At 40.0% G+C, this 25,518-nt stretch overlaps 1 protein-coding gene across 1 annotated transcript in view; it reads right to left on the reverse strand.

Moving 5' to 3' along the window:
- ADAMTSL3 (ADAMTS-like 3) overlaps positions 1–25,518 on the reverse strand; it is a 465,021-nt gene that overhangs the window by 343,634 nt on the left and 95,869 nt on the right. The window contains exon 4 of the mRNA XM_006870947.1: positions 11,062–11,107. Coding sequence (XP_006871009.1) covers positions 11,062–11,107 — 46 coding nt within the window. The remainder of the gene's footprint in view (positions 1–11,061; positions 11,108–25,518) is intronic.

Raw genomic sequence — 25,518 nt, forward strand, 5'->3', positions numbered from 1 at the left:
AACCTAGATCCAGAGTGCATGGAGGAAGGTAGAATCTCCAGTGAGTAGTATTCAATCTGTCTAGGCGGGGTTGATGAAATGAAATGAAATGTAGACGGGTCTCTTGTGATACAATATTGAATAATTGTTATCAGGACTGATTGTGAGGGTTGGAAATGTAAAGGTAGACGTTTTATAGCAAGGAGGAGAGTGATTAACTTTTACGTCTAGGAATGGAGGTCCCTAGGACCATCAAGGGAGAAGAGCAGAGAACGGGACCCTACCCAGAGAAGCAGTGATGCCTGAAATGGAGCCAGAGATGATGACGTGGAGCGATGGAGCAGCTGGAGACTTTAGATCCAGAGTCCAGAGAGGGAGAGTGACTGTGTGCTGAAGACCTGGGGAGTACAGGGGGTGGGGGGGGGATTGCATGGAGAGGATTGTAACCATGGCAATGAGAGACGATATACGACAGAATTAATGTAAAACTAATGCTCTCCCATGTAAACTATCACATAATTCACAATAAAACATTAAAAAGAAATTTTAAAAAAAGTTAGTCTATAAAGTCAATGGAATAGAGTTAATAAGAAATGAAGAGGTCTGAGATTAGCAAGCCTTGACCTTCATCTAAGAGTGCTAATTATTATAATATTTAAAGAAAAACCATATCAGTCATGAATGGGTAGCAAGAAGGGGGTGGTGCAAAAGAAAAGAAGAGGAAATAGAAGGAAAAAGGGGAGGGGACATGACTAGACCAGTACTCACTCAAGAACCATCCTGAAAACAGGACCCCTAAACCACAAGAAAACATAAACCGTGTGAATAATTTAGGAAGATAATCCAAGATAGGAGCCTATATAATAAACTGAGCATTTTTATGCAAGAGTGATAGACCATTACCTAAGAGACTACTTATATAATAGCACTGGATTTATATAACATTACTGCATTATTTAGTTTAAAACCTTCCTCAAGATAATCATTGAGTAGGAACCAAGGAGAAATACTATTTTTTGCCATAAATAAAAAATTGTAATTTCATAATACGCTCAGCATACAGATTAAAATAGCACGGCTAAAGGATACAACTCTGACACAAACCTTTACTGATCTTAAATCATTCAGTATCCCCCATGTTCTGTTCTAACGTCTGCCTCTTGGTCGATGTAAGTTAACTCATGAGCACAATTAACACCCATTCTTTGAGATGCTATCCATAGTTTGTTATGATCTACATAGTTGAATGCATTTGCATAGTCAATAAATCACAAGTAAATATATCTTTCTGGTATTCTCTGCTTTCAGTCATAATTGATCTGACATTAGCAAGGATATCCCTTATCCCATTTTCTCTTATGAATCAGGCTTCACTTTCTGAATCTCCCTGTTGCTGCTGTACTGTTGCAAGAATTCATAACTGATCTTCAGCCAAATTTTACTTGCATGCAATATTAATGATATTGTTCGATGATTTCTGTATTCCACTGGATCACCTCTCTTTGGAATAGGCACAATTATGGATCTCTTCCAATCAGTTGGCCAGGTAGCTGTCTTTCAAATTTCTTGGCATAGATGAATGTTTGTTAAAAGATTTCACTTTGTATTCCTTCAATTCCTGGAGCCTTGTTCTTTGCCAATGACTTCAGCATAGCTTGGACTTCTTTCTTCAAGAACATCAGTTATGCTCATAAGCTACCCCTTGAGATGACTGAACCTCAACCAATTCTTTTTGATACAGTGATTCTGTGTAGTCTTTCCATTGTCTTTTGAGTTTCCAGGCATCATTCAATATTTTGCCCACAGAATCCTTCAGTATTGCAAGACAAGGCTTGATTTTTTGTCTTCAGTTCTTTCAGCTTGAGAAATGTTAAGTGTATTCTTCCCTTTGACCTTCAGGTCTTTCTACATTTCATTATATTTTCCTTTGTCTTTTTGAACTGCCCTGTGAAATATGCTGTTCAGCTCTTATACTTCATTTCTTCCAGTCATTTTAGCTTCTGTATGCCAGCAACTCCTTGGAAACCCTATACAGGGTCATTATGAGTAGAAACCAACTCGAGGGCACTTAACAACTACAACAATGCTCAAAGGCAAGTTTCAGAGTCTCTTCTGACATAAACTTTGGTCTTTTCTTTTTTTTTTTTCCCTGTATTTTTAATGACTTTCTGATTTCCTCCTGTATGATGTACTTGTCCACCCACAACATTCTAGTCTTCCATCATTAGTGTCTAATGCATCAAATCTGTTCTTGAGATGATCTCTAAATTCAGGTGGGCTATGTTCAAGGTCGTAATTGGACTCTCATGGACTTAAAAAAATTTGGTTTTATATGCATAATTGATCATCTGTTCCATAATCAATCCCTGGCATTGTTTTGGCTGATGATATTTAGCTTCTCCACAGATGTAGTCAGTTTGATTTGTGTATTCTAATTTATGAGGTTCATATGTACAGTTACCTTTTATGTTATTTAAAAAAGGGTATTTACAATGAATAAGTCATTGGTCTTGAAAATTCTATCATGTGATCTCCATTATCATTTCTAACACCAAAGCCATATTTTCCAATGACTGACCCTTCCTCTGTTTCCCACTTTCACATTTCAGTCACCAGTAATTATCAGTGCACCTTTATTACATGTTTGTTCAATTTCAGACTGAAGAAGTTGATAGAACTCTTAAATTTCTTCATCACTGGCTCCAGAGGTTGGTCCATAAGCTTGAATAATTGTGGTATTAACTGGTCTTTCTTGTAGGTGTATGGATATTATCTTATCACAGACAGCACTGGAATACAATGCTTCAAGATCATGGAATGTACTGGTTGATGACAATGGAATGTCCTTTTTGACAATTAATATGGTGCCATTCATCTTCAATTTGTCCTTCTTGGTACAGTAAATCATACGATTGTCTGATTCAAAATGTCCAATATCAGTTTATTTACAATCATTAATGCCTTGGATATTGATCTTTATGCGTTCCATTTCATTTTTTATAACTTCCAGTTGTCCTAGATTCACACTTTGTACATTCTATGTTCCAATTATTACTGGATTTTGCTACTGTTTATTCTCATTTTGAGTTGTGCCTCATCAGCAAATGGAGGGTCCTGAGAACTTAGCACCATCCGTGTCATTAAGGTCTTCTCTACTTCGAGGACGCAGCTTTCCCCTAGTTATAGCTTGAGTGCCTTTCAACCTGAGGGGCTCATTTTCCAGCACTCCATCTGACAATATTCCAGTGCTATTCATAAGGTTTTTCAGTGACAAACCATTTAGAAGTGGTCAACCTCTTCTACTTCCTAGTTTGTCTTAGTCTGGAAGATCTACTGAAACCTGTCCACCATGAGTGACCTTGCTGATATTTAAAATACCAATGATATAGCTTTCAGCATCACAGCAACACACAAGCCACCACAATGTGATCAACTGACAGACAAGTGGTGGATTAATTAATTACTGTAAATGGCCACTAGAAGCTAATTAGCAAAACGTCATCGAAGAAAAGAATTTTCAAGTGAGATTTAAATGGTGGTGTGGTATGAATAAGCCAATAGACACTGGAATACATATTCCAACAGATTTTGGCAACAGCATGAGCAAAAGCAGACCAGTACATGTAAAGCAGTGTCTATGAGGGACAGTGTGCAGCTTGACCTGGCAAGTTAATAGTTGTAAGTTGACTAAGAGATAAGTGTAGCCAATATTTAGAGGCACTCAAACACAAGCAATGAGGAGGATCAAAAGCAAATAAGGATCTACAGAGGAGAAAGACATAGGAAGGGTAGTGTTTTATGTGTATCAATGTGATAGCAAGATGGAATAAAGGAGGACAGAATGGAGGTTTTAGAGACAGATGAAAGGATGCAACTCTTGCCCAGAGTAGGATCAATGCCAACTAAAGAAAACTGCATCTCCAAATGAAGTACTGTTACCATCACAAATTAGCCATTCACAGAATTCATGGCAAAAAGAATTCTTCAAAGACGACATCAAATGTAGCCTCTTCTTGAAATTCATCTCAGATTCTACTCTGCAGAATTAACTATACCTCCTTCTGTGATTATGTAAAAATGTGTTCATGGTCCAAATACAGTCTTAACCAAATTGTGCTATACGTTTACCAAAATATTTCCCCTTTTTCCTTTTCCAGCATTGCCTTTATTCCCCTAAACATCGGTATAAAAAATACAAATATACAGTGAATTCAGGTGTTAGACCTCCTTGCTGACAGGCATGACTCCTTTGGACATTCCCCATTGACTTTGATACTCCTCTGACAAGGATGATTCTTTAGTGAGATCTCACTGGCCAAGTCCTAGCTGTAAGAGTACGTGCTGAGTGCTCATCAATGGGTTATGTCTGTAGATGATGTCATCTGGAAGTCACAGTACTGTACAAAGACATCTTCTTCCCTAAGCTTTCAGATCCTTAAACCCAGATTTCTCTGACAGAGCCCAGGGAGAACCACTGACCCAAAGCCTAACTTCTCAGGGAAGGCAGTATGGTTCTGGTTTCCTACTGGAGGTTCCCACTCCTGCTCTGGTAATTTTCTTCACAGCGGGCTGTCATATCTTCATCTAGGCACTTGGAATGCATGTTTCTACTGCAGACAGACTCAGAGAGACTCTATAGAGTGAGTAGTAGGTTCAATAGGGTTTCCCTGATCTTTATGGGCGCAGATTGCCAGGTCTGTTCTCCTGTAGAATGGTGGGTGGATCTGAACTGCTGATCTTTTGATGAGAAACCATGCATTCAGCCATTGCTCCACCAGGGTCATGATGAGTTGCTGAGTCAGAATCCACTCAAGAACACACAACATCAGTGACATTGTATCCAGAGTTAAGAAATACACATCATTCCATTTTTTCATCAAGTGCCTTGTTGTTGTTGTCAGGTGCCATCGAGTTGGAGCCGACTCATAGTGACCCCATGCACAGCAGAACGAAACAATGTCCGATTCTGAGCCAACCTCACTACTGCTGCCACACTTGAGTCCATCAATGATGCCACCTGGCCAATCCATCTTGTTAGGGTCTTCCTCTTTTTCTCTGACCCTCCACCTTACCATCATGACATCCTTCTCCAGCGACTGTTTCCTCCAGACAATATGTCCAAAGTATGAGAGACGAAGCTTAGCCATCTTGGTCTCCAAGGAGCACTCTATTTTTTTCCCAGGCAACTCAGGTGAGGTGAGCAGAGGTCTTCATCAAAGCTGTCAGCAGCTGTCCTCCTGAAACCAGATCCTCCTTCACACTGCAGGTCAACTCTGGACTGCTGGAGTAGAAAACGGATGGGAACGGAGGTCATCACTCCTGTGATGTCCCTTCAGGCACTTCTCTTTCACCTCTTCCCCACTCTTCCTTTTTCAGCTGTGAACATTCAGAAGGTTATCCTACTGTACCTGGGGTTGAAGTTTCTACAATGGAATCAGAAAGTTCACTTGTTCCTCTAGTTACCTCGGCTGTTCATGGGTTCCTGTGCTGCTGTCTATACAAAGTTTGAGGCCTTCTCGCCATCCTTTCCAGAGGCAGCAGAAGTAAGAAGGTGGTTAAAAGCACACACCCTGGAATCTGGTGCCCTGGTTTCAAATCTTTGCTCTACCTACGAGCCCTGTAACCTTCGAAAGGTTACAAAAGTTTCCTCAGCTGTAAAGTGGAGAAAACAATAACACTTATTTCATGGGGAGATGGTGAAGATTAAGTGAATATGCTCATGAAAAGTCACTCAGAATACTGCCTTGCATTTAGTTATGCTATTATTACATTATTGTCCTTATTGAGTTCCATCAAGTCAGTTCTGACTCATAGCAGCCCTGTATAGGGTTTCTGAGGAGCGGCTGGTGAATTACTTAAGGAGCTCCTGTAGCATAGTGGTTATGAGTTGGGCTGCTAACCGCAAGGTCAGCAGTTCAAAACTACTGGCCATTCCGCAGGAGAAAGATGAGGCGTTCTGCTCCTGTAAAGATTTACAGTCTTAGAAACCATATACAAGATCGCTATGAGTTGGAATCGATTCCATGGCATATACCCACCACCACTATTATTAAATTTGGTTAACAGAAAGCTGAAAAACATAAATTCTATGTTCCATGGTCCCAAGGCTGACAGCCTTCAGACAACCATGTGACGGTAGCAACCTCCGGAAGGCGATTACATGTTAAGCGTCTGTGATTTCTGCTCTGTAGCCACTGCTTCCTTGCTTCTGTTTGCCACTGGATGAGGATGGAAAATCCTGCAGTCCCCCAAGACAGATCTCCCATACCTTAGAAGTATAGGTTAGTGCATCTTTGACTTATAAGACTGTTGTTGTTGTATGTACCGTGGAGTCAGTTCCGACTCGTAGTGACCCTGTACAGAGTTTCCAAGGCGGTAAATCTTTATGGGAGCAGAAAGCCTCATCTTTCTCCCGCAGAACAGCTGTTAGTTTCGAACTGGTGACCCTGAGGTTTGCAGCCCGATTCGTAACCACTACGCTACCAGGGCTGTTTTTACAAGACTAGTCTCCGCCAAAGAACTCATCATCTTGGAAACACTAAAGAAGTTTCTTTCAGAAGAATCAGTTACTAGCTCCATTATTAGGAAAAAGGGAAGACACTGATTATCAAACAAACATAGCCAGGTTCCAACAAAGACACTGAATAACACCAAGAAGAGATCACAAGGTGACACTGTGGTGGGGTCACAGACTGGTCCCCACTGCTGCCTCACTTCTGCCCACATTGGAGGAAGCAGGGGTAGAGATTTCAAAAGAACTATTTCAAACTACCAATTAATAAAGCAGGAAGTGATACACGTAATTACAGGAAATTAAAAAAACAAAAAAAGATGTAGCCATGTTTGTACTCTAAGATCACAGAAGAGACCATCGTGGTTACATCCACAATGCTAGGATGCTTGTCATCCTTACAAAGTTGCTAGGGACTATTCCTGCCAGAGCCAGGGTTTTTGTCCTGTATAGGAACAGGCTTCACCACTGCAGCTGACTCCTGGTGTGGCACTGTACAATCAGCACTGGACTACGAACCGCAAGGTCAGCAGTTCAAACTCACCAGCGGCTCCTCGGAAACACTATACAGGCTTGCTATGAGTTGGAACTGACTCAATAGCACACACCAGCAACAACAGTCTGCAATAGTGTAGACAGTGACAGCTGAGTTAGAAGGCTCTCTGAGCTCTACAGTTCCCTTCCTTCAATAAAGGATTTCATTGGAAACTCTGAGTTTTCAGCAAAAAGCTTAGCAATTCGCTGTAGGATAAGCACTGAACTACTAACCTCAAGGTCAGTGGTTCAAACCCACCAGCCACTCCTTAGAAATCCTACACAGGGTCACTATGAGCCAGAACTGACTTGACAGTATTGAATAACAACAGTCTCCTCTCCTGAAGTCTCTCAAAGCATTCTGGAAGACTCCCCCTGTGAATTCTAGAAACGGGCAGCATTTACGTTGGCTCCCGAACTTACCTGATATGGATTTCTCACCAGCCTCCAGATGGTAATAATTTCTGCAGTATTCTCCCAGAAGGTCAATTAGAGGTCATAGGTACCCCAAAATTCATGGAGCCTTAGGGGTCATAAGGAGCTCTAGTAGCATAGTGGTTACAAATCGGGCTGCTAACATCAAGGTCAGCAGTTCAAAACTACCAGCCAGTCTGTGGGTGAAAGATGAGACTTTCTGCTCCCGTTCAAACTCTGTACAGCGTGACTATGAGTCAGAACCAACTCCACAGTAATTAACATAGGGTATCATATACTTAGGAGTCCTGGTGTGGTGCTGCAGGTTAATGCACTGGACTGCAAGGTTGGTTTGAACCGCAAGGTCGGTGGTTCAAACTCACCAACCACTCCTCAGAAACCCTATACAGGTTCTATGAGTCAGAACCAACTCAATGGCACTTAACTACAACAAACAACATCTTCACTCAAGTGCACAAAGTCCTAGCCATTGTACCCGATATGCCCTATTTTTGCAGGTTATATTTGATCTTTACCTAGTGTGGCATAGGACTCTTATGTTGACAAGAGATCAGAGTGACATACACATGGAGTATTCTAAAATTAAAACCCCAAATTAAATACCTTGATCTGGGAATTTACAGAGAATTCCCCTAGTTTCAGAGAGTATTGCTGGGTAGCCTATTGTTTGTAATTAGTTCTTGAATGACTGCAAAGAATTTACCAGACAAATTTGCCTAGGAACACTTGGATCATCCCCTTGTGGAAGGCAGAATAAAGGTCCTACCAAAAATGTCCATGACTTAATTCCCAGAACCTTTTAATATGTTACCTCTCATGGTACAAGAGATTTTGTATGTGTGGCTAAGGTTAGAGATGTGAGAAAAGGAGATTATTCAGGTAGGCAAGAGGTCCTTTCCAGCTGTGTTCATAGAAAGATGTGACTACAGAAAATATGCAGTGTTGTCAGCTTTGAGGATGGAGGAAGGGATCATAAACCAAGGAATGCAAATCTCCAGGAGCTGGAAAAGACAAGGAAAGGGATTTTTCCCCCAGAGCCTGTCAACACTTTAATTTTACATCCGTGAAACCTGTGTTGTACGTCTGACCTTCACAACTGGAAGATAATAACTATGTGTTGTTTTCACATCACTAAGCTTGTCATTCATTACAGGCAATTTGTTACAGTAGTAAGGAAAATTCATACATTCATGACGGAAAGTAGATCTAAAAGTCTTGGTGTGGTGCTGGTGCTGTGGGTTAGTGCACTAGTGAGCCACAAGGTCAGTGGTTCAAGCTCACCAGTCACTCCTTGGAAACCCTATATAGGGTCATTATGGGTTGGAACTGACTTGACGGTACTCAACAACAACAAAAGCCCCATGGATAAAAACCCTAATGCATTCAACAAACAAACCCAATGCTCACCTAAAATAAAATGCTAGACTACTGTTGTTGTTGTTGAGTGCCGTCAAGTTGATTCCAATCCACAATGAACCTGCATAGGGTTTCTGAGGAATAGCTGGTGAGCTTGAACTGCCAACTTTGCAGTTCAAACAGCTTTGCAGTCTGGCGCATTAGCCCACAGTGCCAAGCAGACTATGTTTGGCCCTAAATCCCTGCCCTTGTTTATGCTGGATCCATGTCTTTCCCTCCTACATCCCCCAGCTGGACTTCAGCTCATCTAATTAAACTTGTTGTGCCCAACTGTGTGTCCCACCATCTCTGACTTCCACCCTTTCATGAGAAATGTGAAACTCATTTGCTTTATCTCCCAGAATTCATCTTTGCTCAGTGTTATTGTTAGTTGGCTCCAACCATGGCAACATAATGTATAACAGAATGCAACACTGCCAGGTCCTGAGCTCTCTTCGTGACTGTTGTGACTACTGGGTCAATCCACCCCGCTGAGGGGCTCCCTCTTCTCCACCGACCCTCTACTCTACCTTTTCTAGTGATTGGTCTGACCTGAAGACGTGTCCAAGGTAATGAAGTCAAAGTTTTGACATCCTAAGACATACTCAACACAAATCCAGCTACTTCAGAGTTGAACGATATTGACGTTTGAATCCCTAATAAATAAGCACCCATTTTTGAAGCATATTTGGAAGCAACTGAGAAATATAGATGAAAATGGTTGCCTTATTGCTGATAAAATGGACCGAAAGCATGACTTGAGTCCTGTAGCCAAAAGGTCTTGCTGACTTTGCCTGCTCTCCACCTCTTGGGTGCAGAGCATGGGGCTGCCCACCTGATGAAAAGTTTGAGTCCAGGGAGCTAAAACACTCGGTCATGACTGCTGTCTCACACTGATCCAGGACAGGAAAAGGATGACAATGAGAGGGGAAGGCCTCAGTAAATGAAACTTTTAAATTAAATAAGTTTTAGTTCACTGTGAGCAGTGTATCTAAAAAACAAAACAAAACCCTGTGTTGTGAGAAAGGAGAGAATGTTAGCACTCCCCTTGATAAGGATAAAAGAAGCCCTTGGACCTTCCACCACACATACAGTTAAGGCATTGCCACCTACTTTGTGGCATCTAACCATGTTTTTTTCTGAGGACTCTAGACTCATGGAAAGAGAAAGACTGAGTGCTGGTGGCCAGGAGGTAGGCTTGCAGAATATGCCTTCTGGTTGTTTAAATTATTATATATTCCTGAGTGTTTTTGTGTATATCGTGCCCCACTCCCCCCAAAACAAACAAATAAAACAGAGGGAAGAGAACAAACACTATCGAACGATGATGTATGGAGGAGATTGTAATCATTACAATGAAATGATAGTGTAAAGCTGATGTTCTCCCATGTAAACTGTCACTCAGTTCACAATAAAAACTTAAAACAAAACAAACCAAAAAAAACCCTGATGGATTGAGATTTTAGGAGTAAAGTTATAGAAATTCTTCCATGTGGTTTCTTAGACATCACATGGAGAATTCCTTAAGACATTTCACAGTGGCTAGTTCAGGTGGCTCAGGACAATGACACTAACCAACAGCCATCAAGTTGATTCCAACTAATGGCAATCCCATGTGGGTCAGAATAGAGCTGTGCCTCACAGGGCTGTCAACGGCTGGCTTGTTTTTTTGAAAAGTAGGTCACCAGGCCTTCTTCCAAGTGGACAATAACTTCCAACCTTTCAGTCAGCACCAAACTAGTTAACTGCACCACCCAGGGACTCCAGAGACAGCACTAAACCTGTTCAAGTCCAGATTCTTCCTATGTGACCTTCAGAAAACAACTTTATGTATCTCAGGCTTAGTTCCCTCAACTGCGATCCACACCTTGTCTGCCTAAATGTTAGAGACAGTGTGAGGGTAGGGTGAGGTAATGTACATAAAAGCATTCTGAAATGTGCAAAAGTTTACAGATATTATGTACTTTTAAGAATTCAGGAATTCTTCAATACTGACCAAATTAGATCATAAATGTGAAATAGCCTAAACGTTGAAGTATAAATGGAAGGCATCAGATATACAAACCTGTTCTACATTAAACAGATATCCAAATTTGCCAATAAAAGAGTACCAAGAGACCATTAGCTTTATAATACCCATTCTAACACTATAACTTAAAACATGAATGCATTTTATTAGAGAAGATATTTCTTATTATAGGACTTACGTTATTGCTGCATGTCTTGTAGCGAATGTTCTGCCCTTCACAATTCCTAATTAGGGGAAAAAAGAAAATTATGATTTCATAGAAGTGACAGGCATCACATACAAAGCAAAAAACAAGGCACTGGTTTTCTGTGAAACTTTAAGAGTGCATATTTGCCTCAAAGGTTCAAAGTTTGTATTCTAAGAAATCACTTTGAAGATCAGAGATCTGAAGTCTCACAGAAGAGTATCACATCCAATCAAGAGGCAACTCTTTAGTGGATTTAATGCAATAATATTAGCCATGTGGTCTTTATCCTGGAGGCCATATCACTACTAAATTTAATGGATAAATGAGTTTACTTGTGCAGATGTGGCTTTTTTCCTCTGAGGAAGAAGAAGTGATTAGCAGATGCATTTGTGTAGCAATTCTATACCCCAAACTCAAAATCAAACCCATCGAGCAGATTCTGACTCACAGAGATCCTCTAGGACAGACTAGAATTGGTCCATAGGGTTTCTGAGACTGTCAATCTTTGTAGAAGCAGACTGCCTCATCTTTCTCCTGTGGAACGCTTGGTGGCTCCAAACTGCTGACTAACACTTAGCAGTCCAATGCTTAACCCGCCACACTACCGAGACTCCTTAAAGCATACATACATAAAAATACACAGATCATAAGAGTTTACTCTGACAATGAAGAAGAGTTGAACTACGTTGGCACTTTGTCAACAGAGGTAACAACTCCACTTGTGGAAGGTTGTGGATTATCTGGATTATCCTGGGAATGAGGATGATGCTTGCAGTCAGAACATTAGTGAGAGTTCTCTATATGGTCCTTTCCTTTTTATTTTCTTCATCACATGAGTATTGCTCAGAAACATCTCACTACCTTCCCAATGGTCCTATCAACATTCACAAAATGATCAGCATTTGGGTCCATGTTTTCAAGCAACTGAAGCTCCTGATTTAGTTTAAGCTAAATCTATAGAGCATTGGTTTGAATAGCTGAGAGTGAATATCTGAGAATGGTAACATCAGTAAATTATGAGCTGGAAAACCGCATGTTTTACTAATGTAATTATTGACTGCACTCCTATTACTAGCAATGAGATATACAACAACAACAACAACAAAGGGAGGTCTTAAATGTGGTTTGTTGTAACTGCAAATCAGGACCACATATAACTGCAATTTTTCATCACTGCATTATTTTCTTCCTTTTTTTGCATGAGACCCACTTGTTAGTACATACTGGGGCCCAAGCACATTTCTTGAGGAGAAATTTGCACAGGGCAGTGACCACACAGGATTCTCGTGTGTTGCAGTTGAACTTTGTACCCCCCCAGACATGCCCTTCCTCCACCCTTCCCTTCTCACCTACAACTCCATCCTTCTGGATAATTCTATTTTTGTTGATGACAAAAGCAATGAGGATACATGGCAATGAAATGGTATATGATAGAATGAATGTAAAACTAATGTTCTCCCATGTAAACTATCACATAATTCACAATAAAACATTAATTAAAAAAAAAAAAAAGCAATGAGGTGAAAAAGAGTAAACTGCCAAAAAAAACATTACCAAACCAAACTCACTGCCATCAGTCAATTTCAACTCAGAGTGACCCGATATAACTGTAAATCTTTAAGCGAGCAGACGGCATTATCTTTCTCCTACTAAGCAGCTGGTGGATTTAAAATGCTGAATTTGTGGCCAGTTGCCCAATGCTTAACCCACCACACTGTAGGACCAAAGAGAAGAATCCATTTCGTATATAAGCTTTAGCACGTCCTCTAGCTCCAAGAAAATGATATATGTATAAATAGCCAGGCAGCTCAAGGCCAGAGGCCAGATGTTTTCCTTTACCCTAGCCTAAGAACAAAGACCACCAGTCCTGACCAATTAAACTGTAACATCTCATAGTTTGCCAATTGTTAACCAATCCAAAGATTGTAAAGCTGAGAAACCTGAGCTGTTTGAAAACTCTATAAAAACCCTGCAGACAATAAGTTCGGGGCTCTTTCCCTATTCCGCTGCCTCGGATAAGGTTAGAGACCTGGCTCGAACTTGAATAAACAACCCTTATGTATTTACATAGGTACATGGCTCCTGGGTGGTCTTTGGGGACCCCGAATTCTGGGCATAACAACACCACCAGGAGTCCTTCCAAGACGTACTTCCAAGGGGAAGGCTTAATTAAAAACTTCCATCACCAAGACCATTACTCACTATTTTTGGATTTTATGTTCCAGTGTTTCATGTTTCTGTCATGACTTACTTTATTTAAAGAGTTGAAATCATATTGAATATTCAGCTTTGCATTTTGTATTCCTCCATTATCATATGCATTTTGGCATTTCATTAATAACTCCTTAACAATCTTGTTTTAATTACTACATAATAATCCATTGTACAGATACTACCCCCCTTTGTGATTATTTGTTTTTTCCCTTTTTTCCCACTTTTCAAATTTACCTGCAGCAAAATTCACTTTTGTTGGGCGCACAATTTTGTGAGTGTTGACAAACACATACAGTCATATAAACATAATCAATCTATGGAACAGTTCCACCACCCCCCAAATTCCCTCTTGTTGCTCTCTTCCTACTCTGGCTATCAGTGATCTGCTTTCTGTCCCTAGAATTCTGCCTTTTTCTAGAATATCATATAAAGGGACTCATACAGCCTATAGTTTTTGCATCTGACTTCTTTCATTTAGTACAACGCATTTGAGACTCATCCATGTTGTTACATATATCAGCACTGTGTTCCTTTTTAAAGTGTGGAAGAGCAAAGATGTCAGCTTGAGGACTAAGGTGCGCCTGACCCAAGCCATGGTATTTTCAGTAACCTCATATGCATGTGAAAGCTAGACAGTGAATAAGGAAGACCGTAGACGAATTGATGCTTTTGAGTAATGGTGTTGGAGGACAATATTGAAAGTGCCATGGGCTGCCAAAGAACCAGTAGGTCCAATTTGGAAGAAGTTCAGCCAAAGTGCTCCTTGGAGGCCAAGATGGCCAAACTTTGTCTCTCATACGTCATACATATTGTCAGGAGGGACCAGTTTTTGGAGAAGGATACCATGTTTGGTAAGATGGACGGTCAGAGAAAAAGAGGAAGACCCCCAATGAGATAGATAGGCCAAGTGGCAGCATCGATGGACTTAAGCGTGGCAACAGTAGTGAGGTTGGCCCAGAATCAGATAATGTTTCGTTCTGCTGTGCATAGGATTGCTATGAGTTGGTACCAACTCAATGGCACCTAACAACAACAACTTGATTGTATAAATATACCTCAGTTTTGTATCCACTCATAAGCTGAATGGCATTTGGACTTTGGGCATTTATTAAAAGAACAAGCAAAAATCCCTGCTATAAATAGTCACCTAACAGATTTATGTGAACATAAGTTTCCATTTCTCTTAGGTAAATGCCTAGATGTGGGACTGTGGGGTCCACTTTGCTTTGTAAAGCATGTTTATTAATATTTCAATAATTTATTTAGGATACAGCTCTAGAAGTGAAAAATAAATGCCAGTCCCTTAAAAAAATAATATTTTATTATGTTTTTGGTGATGTTTACCCTGCTGGTATTAAAACAGTGGTGGCATAGCGTCCAGCATCACAGCAACATACAAGCCACCACAGTGTGACAAACTGACACATGAGTGGTGGTCTCTCATACTTCCAACGTATTATCAGGAGAGACCATTCCCTGGAGGAGGGCACTATGCTTGGTAAACTGGAGGGTCAGTAAAAAGAGGAAGACCCTCACCCACAGGAGATGGATTGGCACAGTGACAGCAGCAATAGTCTCAACTTAACAACAACCCTAACAAAAGCGGGTAACCAGGTCTTCCTTTCACAGCATTCTGGTTGGGTGTGAACCACTAACCAGATTGTCGAAAGTAAACCAAGTGTGCCACTTAGGGTCCTATCTTGACTTAAATGGACTACATTATATATTGTATAACAATATTCAAGAGCCAGGAGCTCTGGTAGCATAGTGGTTACAAATCGGGCTGCTAACCTCAAGGTCGGCAGTCAGAAACTACCAGCTGTTCCACAGGAGAAAGATGCGGCTTTCTGCTCCCGTAAAGATTTACAGCCTGGAAACCCTATGCAGGGTCACTATGAGTCGGAACCAACTCCACAGTACTTAACAACAACAACAACATTCAAGAGCCACATGATTGCACGCCAGTGTAAGGCAGCGGCCGATGTGCCACTTTGGTGCCAAGATTCAGGCAGGGTCGGCTCCAGACTTGCAGAACTCCTGGTGTGGTGCTGTTGCATCAGCACTGGACTGTGAACCACAAGGTCAGCAGTTCAAACTCACCAGCTGCTCCTCCAGAACCCTATACAGTGTAGCTATGAGTCAGAACCCACTTGGCAGCATTTAACAATAACATTGACTTAAATAATGGAGTACAAAAACTGTTCAAATAATGTTTTTTCTTTAAAAGTATTTTGGAACTTTAGAAATAATTTATCTGACTTAGAAAATAAATTTACAACTAAAAGGAAAGAACTTACCAGTTGAAGGTAGCTTAAGGCTGTACCTCAGGCTCTTAAATGGATCATATAGTCTTGGTCAACACCCTCTGTTGTGTCAGAATTCTAAAATGACCATCAGATGATGCATGGAGGGGATTGGAACCATGGCAATGAAATGATATACGATGGAATGAATGTAAAACTAAAAGTCTCTCATGTAAACTATCATATAATTCACAATAAAACACTTTTTTTTAATGAATAAAATGACTATCTAGATGATATTCCACAAGAAGACCCTGAGTGGTACAATAGTTAACATACTCAATTAATGGAAAAGTTGGAGGTTTGAGTTCACCCAAAGGCACCTTAGGGAAAAAGGCTGAAAACTCAGCCATTGAAAACCCTTTGAAGTACAGTTCTACTCCAACATACACAAGGCCACTATGAGTAGGAAGGGACTCAACAGCAATTGGTTTACCTAGGAGGTGCTAGCTTGCATCTAGACTATTGAGCCTGAAAAACTATTCCTAAAAATCGTCTCTGCTATGAATCCCACTACAGTACAATACAGTGATATTAACTTAGTGATATGGATAAATGATATAAAATACAAAACACGATTGGGATTTTTTTGCTTCTTCTATACATTTGTATGACAACCCTCCTATGTAACAGCATGCAAATAAACAGATGCAGGAAGATTTTCTCATAAATACTTTCACAAGTCTGTAGTAAGATTTTCTTTAACTTAAACATCTGGCTGATACTGGTTAACATTCTACTTCACTTTGCCCAACCTAATACACACTAACCCTACTGACTGGCCTCTATTGATGTGGTATGCTTTGGTTACAGTTTGGTATGAATGAACACTTTATGAAATAGGCCTAAAATGAATGCAAGTTATTTTAAAGTTAAGGACACTGGAGTCCTAATTCCCTAAGCAGAAACCCGCCAGCTTATTCTGGAAATCATTTCTTTGGTTCAAAGCAAATGAGCTGCCGAAATATTACTTCCCAGCTTTTAACTTCTTTCTAATTATTATATGCAACAGCTAATGGTTATCAGAAATATATGAAAATTCAAGAACATCATTTTACAATTATGTACTTTCTATCCATTACAACATTTGTAACACCATGAAATAGATTTTTTTAAGTCATAAATTCATGAATATATAAAAAACATATGTTGATTCCACATGAGGATACATTAAAAACATTAATAAAATTTCCCTGGAGTTTCTAGCACTGTGATTTATTCCTTTTACTTGATGATATATTGAAACAAATATTAGCATCTTAAAGATTGGGGAGCATGTATTTTGGAGAAGGAAAACATATTAATTTTTTTTTTAAATAGTAGTTAACTTAACCTTTGCTTCCCATAGTTGGCACTTGACTAGAATATCAAGTTTAAAAGTTCTGAAAATGAAAGGACATCTTGGCTGGCATACAGTTTGCAGTACAAATGATCTGATTGACAGCATATTCAAATGTAATCAGATTCTGAAATAACTTTATTTTAAAATAACAAAGACATCCTTGAAAATGTCATCGCATCTATTCCCTTCCCCAAATTATTAATTCAAAGAAATACATTGACAAAAGAGAAGATGCTGAAATGTGTTCTAAAATCTGAGGATGGTTTTTTCCTTGGTTCTATATGTAACCACCTCTGTATTCCTCTTCTGAGGAAAAGCAACCACAAAAGTTCAAGATTTAACAAATCTCTGAGGAGTCCTGGTGTGGTGCTGTGGTTTAATGCGCTGCACTGCAAGGTCGGTTTGAACCACAAGGTCTGCAGTTCAAGTTCACCAGCTGCTCCTCAGCAACCCTACACAGGGTCGCTATGAGTTGGAAGCAACTCGAAAGCAATAGTTAACAACAACAACGACAACAACAAGGCCGTTCAAGGATAAAGAACCTTGATAAACTTCCCAAGGCCGTTCAAGGATAAAGAACCTTGATAAACTTCCCAAGGCCGTTCAAGGATAAAGAACCTTGATAAACTTCCCAAGGCCGTTCAAGGATAAAGAACCTTAATAAACTTCTCAAGGGCAGTAGGTTTCCTTCTTAGGAAACCCAGAGGACTTCCAAAGTTACAGTGAAAGTTCTTACTGTAAGGTTTGGGGATGCCTAAAAGGTGGGGAGCAGAAAGCAGTAAGGTATTAAAGAACCTGCTGCCCTTCTTTGAATTAATCTAATTCAAGTTTTATGCAGAAAGCAAAGATGTTCCCCTCTCTCTTCTTTTTTTTTTTTTTAATTCTTGTTTACATGTATGGTTGGTGTTTTATTTTTCCAATAATGGTTCTAAAAAACCACACTAAGGTTAAAAAGTAAGGTTTAAAATAGACTGTTTTATAAGGATACGTTGTAATATATGTAATGATAGTTCATGCTACAAAATCTTGATCTTAGAGCTTATGATATACCTAATTGGCAGTAGCACCCAGGTTTTTCAAATTTGTCACTCATCATTTTTCTGTCATCTGCATAGACTTCTCATTAGCTGCTTAATCTCAGAATCCTTCCGCTTTCTCTGAGAAGTAGTCAAGCTGCCAGCTTTTCGTTTTCCCTTGATAATCTCCTGGGTTTTCTTCATGTTTTTCTGGCGGGCAAATTCTCTTTGATTTCCATGGGCCATGCTGACCACTGGAAGGGGGTACTTAGAAAGGCAATGGTTCCCTGCACTCCCACCCACCATCACTACTTCTTCTCTGTTTCTTAACAGAGACAAAAAAAAACATACTGGTGTGCCACAAACCTTTCCCCATGATAAGAACCACGCTGGGAAAAGGACATACATCAACATACATGCTATCTTATTGTAAATGTCACCGAACATACTATTCCTCTCATTTGATATTTGATTTAAGATGTTTTCTTTTCTCTATTTATTCACACTAGATAAGCTCAAAGAACAGGCACATTTGAAGATCCTTCAGAATAAAAGCAAATGATAGACTATACGCTAAAAGTTGTGTAAAAGTAGACTGAAGACCTATATAGAAGCTCTGAAGAGCTTCCAGACTAAGACAGACTAGGAAGAAAGACTTGCAAAAATGAGTCAATGAAAACCTTATAGGTAATATACATTTGAAAGGTGTTGGCAAGGAATATTGAGCACACAGTAACTTGCCAGAATGAACAAATGAGTCTGAGAGTACAACCAGAATACTCCTTAGAAGCAAGGATACTGAGACTTGGCTTTGCTTACTTTGGACATTGTATCAGGAGAGACCTATCATTAGAAAACAGCATCATTTTTGGTAGAGGGTCAGCAAACAAGAGGGAAATGTCAATAAAATGGCTTGACACAGTGGTTGCAACAAACATACCAATGATCAACCACCATGAGGACAGTGCAGGAATGGGCAACATTTTGTTCACTTATACGTAGGTCTAAAGAGCTCTGGTAGCGTAGTGGTTATGAATTGGGCTGCGAACCTCAAGGTCAGCAGTTCAAAACTACCAGCTGCTCCACGGGAGAAAGATAAGGCTTTCTGCTCCCATAAAGATATATAGCCTCAGAAACCCTGTACAGGGTCGCTATAGGTCGGAACCGACTCAACGGCACTTAACAACAACAACAACAACATACATAGTGGCCAACAACAACAGACTACAGAACACGACATAAATCTAAAACAATGAACAAGTTAATCAAGACTACCCAGATGTACTTCAGGAATGGATACTAGGTATAGAGTAGCAATATTTAGGCTAGAATTATGTTTGTGTTCCTACAATTTTTTTTTTCCTACAATTATTTTTGATGAAATATTTTTAGCACACAAAAAGTAAGAATAATAATAGAAACTCTTGTACCCACTGGTAAGCTTCATCATTTCTTAAAGGTTTTCTTTGGACCTATTTTTAAGAAAGATATCATTACAAAAACAGTCCAAGCCCTCTGCTAAACCCCCTCAATCCAATTCCTTTCCTTCCCTCCCAGAGGTAACTAAATAAATGGTATCGTATTGTACATAACCTTCTACAGCTTGGTTTTTTTTGGCTCAACTTTTTATGTGTCTTTGTGTACATAACCTTCTATAGCTTTATTTTTATTTTTTCGTCACAACATGATGCTTTTGGGATCATCCATACTGGAAGATGTAACTTTAATTCATTCATTCTAGTAGGTTTCTAGTATTCCAATTTATAAATATAAGAGTAACTGAAAAAAACTACTGCTACAAAATCATAGAAACCTTTATTAAATACAAATATTAAGTGTGAAGCTATTGTTTCTTGACACATCCTCTATCTAAGTCAATACATGCTGAAGATGGCTTTCCTATCCCTCTAACCTTTCCCTGAAAACTTATGCACTCTCCAAATTAAACCATGTTAAAGCAGCAGCTTGGATATTCTCAAGGGACTCAGATCACTGAAATGCCCTTTGAATTTGGGGAATAGAAAGAAGTCTAAAGGTGCAGGTCTGGGGTGGACACAGTGAAATTTCCCAAGGATCTTCTCACAGGACAACCCTTGCTACCCTTGAAGAATGAACAGGTGCTTTATCGTATTAGAAAACATTTCTCAACACAACTTTCCTGGTATTTTCTCATCAAAGCAGTTTTTAATTTTCTTACAACTTCTTCCTAATAATCCCCTATGATCATCTTATATCTTTTGAGAATCTCTACCAATATTATCCATTTGAAATCTCCCCAAAATGGTCACTATAATCTGAGCTAAATTGATCGCTTTGCCTTGAATTTGACCAACTCTGCAGATTCCCTTGGAAGCCACTGCTTTGATTGGATCTTTTCTGGAGGACTCTAATCTTGGTGTGGACTCCTGGTGTGGCACTGCAGGTTAATACACTGGACCACAAAGTCGGTTTGAACCACCAGGTCAGTGGTTCAAGCTCACTAGCCACTCCCTGGAAACCCTATGTAGGGCCATAATGAGTCGGAACTGAATCAACAGCACTTCACAACAACAACAATCCTGGTGTAGTGCCACAAGATTAATGTGCTGGACTGCAAGGTCGGTTTGAACCACACGTTTGATGGCTCAGACTCACCAGCCTGTCCTCGAAAACCCGACACAGGGTTGTTATGAATCAAAAGCAACTTAACGGCATTTAAGAATAATATTCTCTACAGATGGTATCATAGCAAGTCTTTGGATGCAGGGCAAGTGTATTGTACTAAAACAGAGATCAATTGATGAAATTTAATATTGAATGCCAAGGTTCTAGGTATCTATCTCTACTTAGTTCCTGAAGTACTGGAATAGGATGATGACTTCTTTCAGAAATCAAAGCAGACCAAGATAACACACCTAAAGACACCATCAGACAATAAAATGGAACAACCACTGCTCTACATTACGCTCACAGTCCCAAAGCCCACCCACACACTCAAACTGTTCAGTATTTTTTTAGTGTTCCATAGTCCTTAAATATGATGGCATAATCAAAAATTACCGGAACTCTGAGAAAAGACCCTAACGTTAATAACTGTTGCATCATTTTGTTGTTGTTGTTAAGTACTGTGGCATCGGCTCCAACTCATAGCGACCCTGTACAAGATTTCTGAGGCTGTAAATCTTTAAGGGAGCAGAAAGTCTCATCTTTCTCCCACAGAATGGCTGGTAGTTTCGAACTGCCAACCTTGCGGTTAGCAGCCCAATTTGTAACCAGTACATTACCAGAGCTCCTTAGCTGCCCTCAAATCAGCTCTGACACACGGCACTGCCATGAACAATGCTGCCCTATCCCTGTGATCAGTTGCGGATCAGATTGTTGTTGTCCAGAGTGTTTAATTAGCTGAATTTCAAAAGTAGGTCATCAGGCATTGCCTCCTACTCTGTCTTAGTCTGGAAGCTCCACTGAAACCTGGTTCAACATCACGGCAACACACAAGCCTCCCCTGGTACACGAATCATGGATGTACTTGAAGTTCAGTGGCTGAAAATCAAACCTGGGCCTATTGGAGAAACGGAGAGGAGTCTATCTATAAACCATCAATGCTTCAATATTCAATACAGTGACGAGACAAGACAAAACAATCAAACAAAAACCAAATAAAAAGGGCAATCTGAGAGAAACTGAGACTATGCAAAAAGCAAAATTCCTTTTAAAAAGTTTACTACTATCCTCAAGATAAAAGAGAAGATATTATACCTGGGACTCGAGGAGAAACATCAGTAAGACCAAGGAGTCAAGACAGGTTATCTAAAGGAGCAAGATCTTGAAGATGAGTAAAAATTATCCAAATATCACACTACAAAAAGATGCAAAATTATATCGGATAAGATGCAGATTATACAACAATAGGCACAAGTTTCAAATGAAAGTAAGAATAAAAGAAAACAATATCCATGTGTAGTTGTTAAGTGTCATTGAGTTGGTTCTTACTCATAGCAAACCTACATAGAGTTTACAAGCCTTTTAAAATCTCTTCAGGAGCAGAAACCCTCATCTTTGTTCTTCTGGTGGGTTGGAACCACCAACCTTGTAATTTGAAGTCCAATGCTTATCCTATGGAGCCACAGTTTTACCAATAATGCCACTGCATCAGTTTAAACTTCATTAGAAGTCAATAGATCATTAAAAAAAATTTTAAATCACTTGGCAAGGAACAACAAAATCACTCCCAAATGCACCGAGAAACAAAAAGGAGATCAAAGTGTTTAGATAGAACAGATACATGTGGAAGACAGACAGAAATAATTAGTGTTCATGAAGAAGAGGCCAGAATAAATGGGCACAAAGCAACAGCGAATGATATAATACAGGAAACATTTTCCTACAATAAAAAACAATCTAAATGTATACAAAAGAGGCCATTATATGCCAGGGAAAAATAAGTATAAAAAGATTAATTGTTAGACAAAGCCTTGTGAAACTCTTGAACTTTGAGGAAAAATTGCAGAGCTCTAAAGGCATCCAGGTAGAACAAACTGGTTGTTGACAAAAAAATAAATCAATAAAGCTGGCCGGCTGAGTAGTCTATGAACAGCAATGCATATTAAGGATTACTGGGAAAGAATGCTTGAGTTTTAAGATTGAATCTCAAGAATTTTAAACCCAAATTAGACGATTGCTGATTACATATAAATTCAAGAGAGACATTTTCAGATATATAAGAACTCACATCAAGAGAAAGCATCAACAGATGATGGATGGAATATGCAGAGTCACTGCGCCAAAAGGAAATGGGCTAATAGTCAACTGCTTCAAGAGGTAGCGTATGACCAAGAGCCAATGATACTGAAGGAGGAAGTCCAAGGTGCATTGAAGGAATTGGAATCTTTCAAGAAAGTGAAGCAGCACAGGATGCACTCATTCATCTCTGCCAAGAAATTTGGAAGACAACCATCTGGGTAACTGATTGGAAAAGATCCGTATCTGTGCTCATTCCAAAGAGAGGTGACCCAACGGAAAACGGAAACCATCGGACAATCTCTTTGAAATCCCATGTGAGTAAAGTTTTACTAAAATTAATACAGAAACAGCTACAAGCATACATTGACGGAGAACTTCCAGACGTTCAGGCCAGATTCAGAAGAGGCCATGGAACAAGGGATATCATTGCTGATGTCCGATGGATCTTGGCTGAAAGCAGAGAATATCAGAAAGATGTTTACCTGTGCTTTAATGACTATGCAAAGGCTTCAATTGTGTGGATTATGACAAGCTATGGACAACATTGCAAAGTATGAATATTCCAGAACACTTAATTGTGCTCATGAGGAAGCTGTGAATGGACCAAGAGGCAGCTGTTCGAACAGAACATTGGAACACTGAATGCTTTAAAATAAAGAAAGGTTTGTGACAAGGTTGTATTCTCTCACCATACTTATTCAGCTTGTATGCTGAGCAAATAATCCGAGAAGCTGGCTTATATGAAGAAAAGTGTAGCACCAAGATTAGAGGAAGACTCATTAACAACCTGCAATAATGCAGATGATACAACCTTGCTTGCTGAAAGTGAAGAGGACTTAAAACATTTACTGATGAAGATCAAAGAGCACAGCCTTCGGTATGGATTACATCTCAATATAAAGAAAACAAAAATCCTCACCACTGGACCAATAAACAACATTCTTATCAATGGAGAAAAGATTGAAGTTGACAAGGACATCATACTTCTTGGATCAACTATCAACACCCGTGGAAATAGCAGTCAAGAAATCAAACGACGTATTGCTTTAGGCAAACATGCTGCACAAAACCTTTTTGTTGAAGAGAAAAGATGTCAGCTTGAGGACTGAGGTGCGCCTGACCCAAGCCATGGTATTTTCCATATCCTCACATGCATGCGAAAGCTGGACAGTGAATAAGGAACACTGTAGAAGAAATGATACTTTTGAGCTATGGTGTTGGAGAATATTGAAAGTGTCATGGGCAGCCAAACAAACCAACAGATCCATTTTGGAAGAAGTGCAGCCAGAGTACTCCTTGGAGGCCAAGATGGCCAAACTTCATCTCTCACACATCAGACATAATGTCAGGAGGGTCCAGTCACTGGAGAAGGATATCATGTTTAGTAAGGTAGAGGGTCAGAGAAAAAGAGGAAGACCCCCAATGAGATGGATTGGGAGCATCAATAGAATCAAGTGTGGCAACATCGTGAGGTTGGCCCAGGATCAGGCAGTGTTTCATTCTGCTGTGCATAAGGTTGCTATGAGTCGGTACCAAATCGATGGCACCTAACAACAATAGCAACAAGCACTCACAAAGCATAAGATCAACACTTTTTTCCTAATTTTGGAAAAAGGTGATGAAATCTTGCTGCTTAAAGTGCGCATCAACTGAAGAACTGATAAACAAACTGTGATACATACACACAATGGAATGTTATGCTACCTTGAAGAATAACAAGGAAGCTGCAAGCCACCGCATAACATGGATAAAACTTGAGGACATTATGTTGAGTGAAATTAGTCAGTCACAAAAGGATAAATACTGCATAGGACCACTACTATAAAAGACTAAGAAAAAGAACCCATACTAAAGGGTGGGAGGGGATTCTTTGCTGGTTACTGGGATGTGGGGGGTGCGGTGAGGGAAGGGAGGGGAAAGTGGAGTCCAGGGTAGGGAATAGACAAGTATAGTTTGGGTGCTAGGGAGGGGGGCATTAAAGAAGAAGGGGGAGGGGAATGGAAGAACAAAGCAGATGGGAAATAATTAGGCAGGTTTGCATGGGCTATGTGAGACAGAGGTAAATAATGATGTATGCACAACCTTGGAAAAACAGGGATCTGAGATACAGGGATTGAGACATGGTTGGAATGGGCAAAAGGGGGGAAGTAATGTTAAGATGCATGGCTGTCTTTTGAATCTTGGTTTCCCTGGCATACCATTATAAAATAGACACTTGAATGGGAGAGAAAGGAATAGCCAGAAATATCACCATAGAAAGCTTGTAAGTCCATCTTCTGCCTATAACTGAATGGAATACCTAATATGGGGCTACAACATGCCCAGTAAAGGAGACTTCCTGTGGAGCCTCTGCATTACATAAGACCATAGGTGGAATCCTGAACCCCATCCAGAATCTTCTGAGGTGGGAATTTTCCACTTGAAAGGACAAGCATACCAGGCTGGAGTGGCTAGAAAAACAGAAGATACTTCTTGAAAGAAAGACCGACAGGAAAAATACAAAACAATATAGGTATTCCTACTGATTACTACAAGGAGCTCTGGTAGCGTTATGAATCGGGCTGTGAACCATAAGGTTAACAGTTCAAAACTACCAGCTGTTCCATGGGAGAAAGATGAGGCTTTCTGCTCACGTAAAGATTTACAGCCTCAGACACCCTCTACAGGGTCGCTATGAGTCAGAACTGACTCCATGGCACATAACCATCACCACCACTGATTACTACAATAACTAGCAAGTTGCTCACCCCAGGAGACATCAAACCAAGAGGTCAGGTCCCCTAAGGGCAAACCCCCTTCCAAGACTAAGACTCAAAGGGAATACACACTCTGATTGGTGACCACGTTCATC

The sequence above is a fragment of the Chrysochloris asiatica genome, unplaced genomic scaffold, assembly GCF_000296735.1.
Source record: "Chrysochloris asiatica unplaced genomic scaffold, ChrAsi1.0 scaffold00156, whole genome shotgun sequence".
Lineage (NCBI taxonomy): Eukaryota > Metazoa > Chordata > Mammalia > Afrosoricida > Chrysochloridae > Chrysochloris > Chrysochloris asiatica.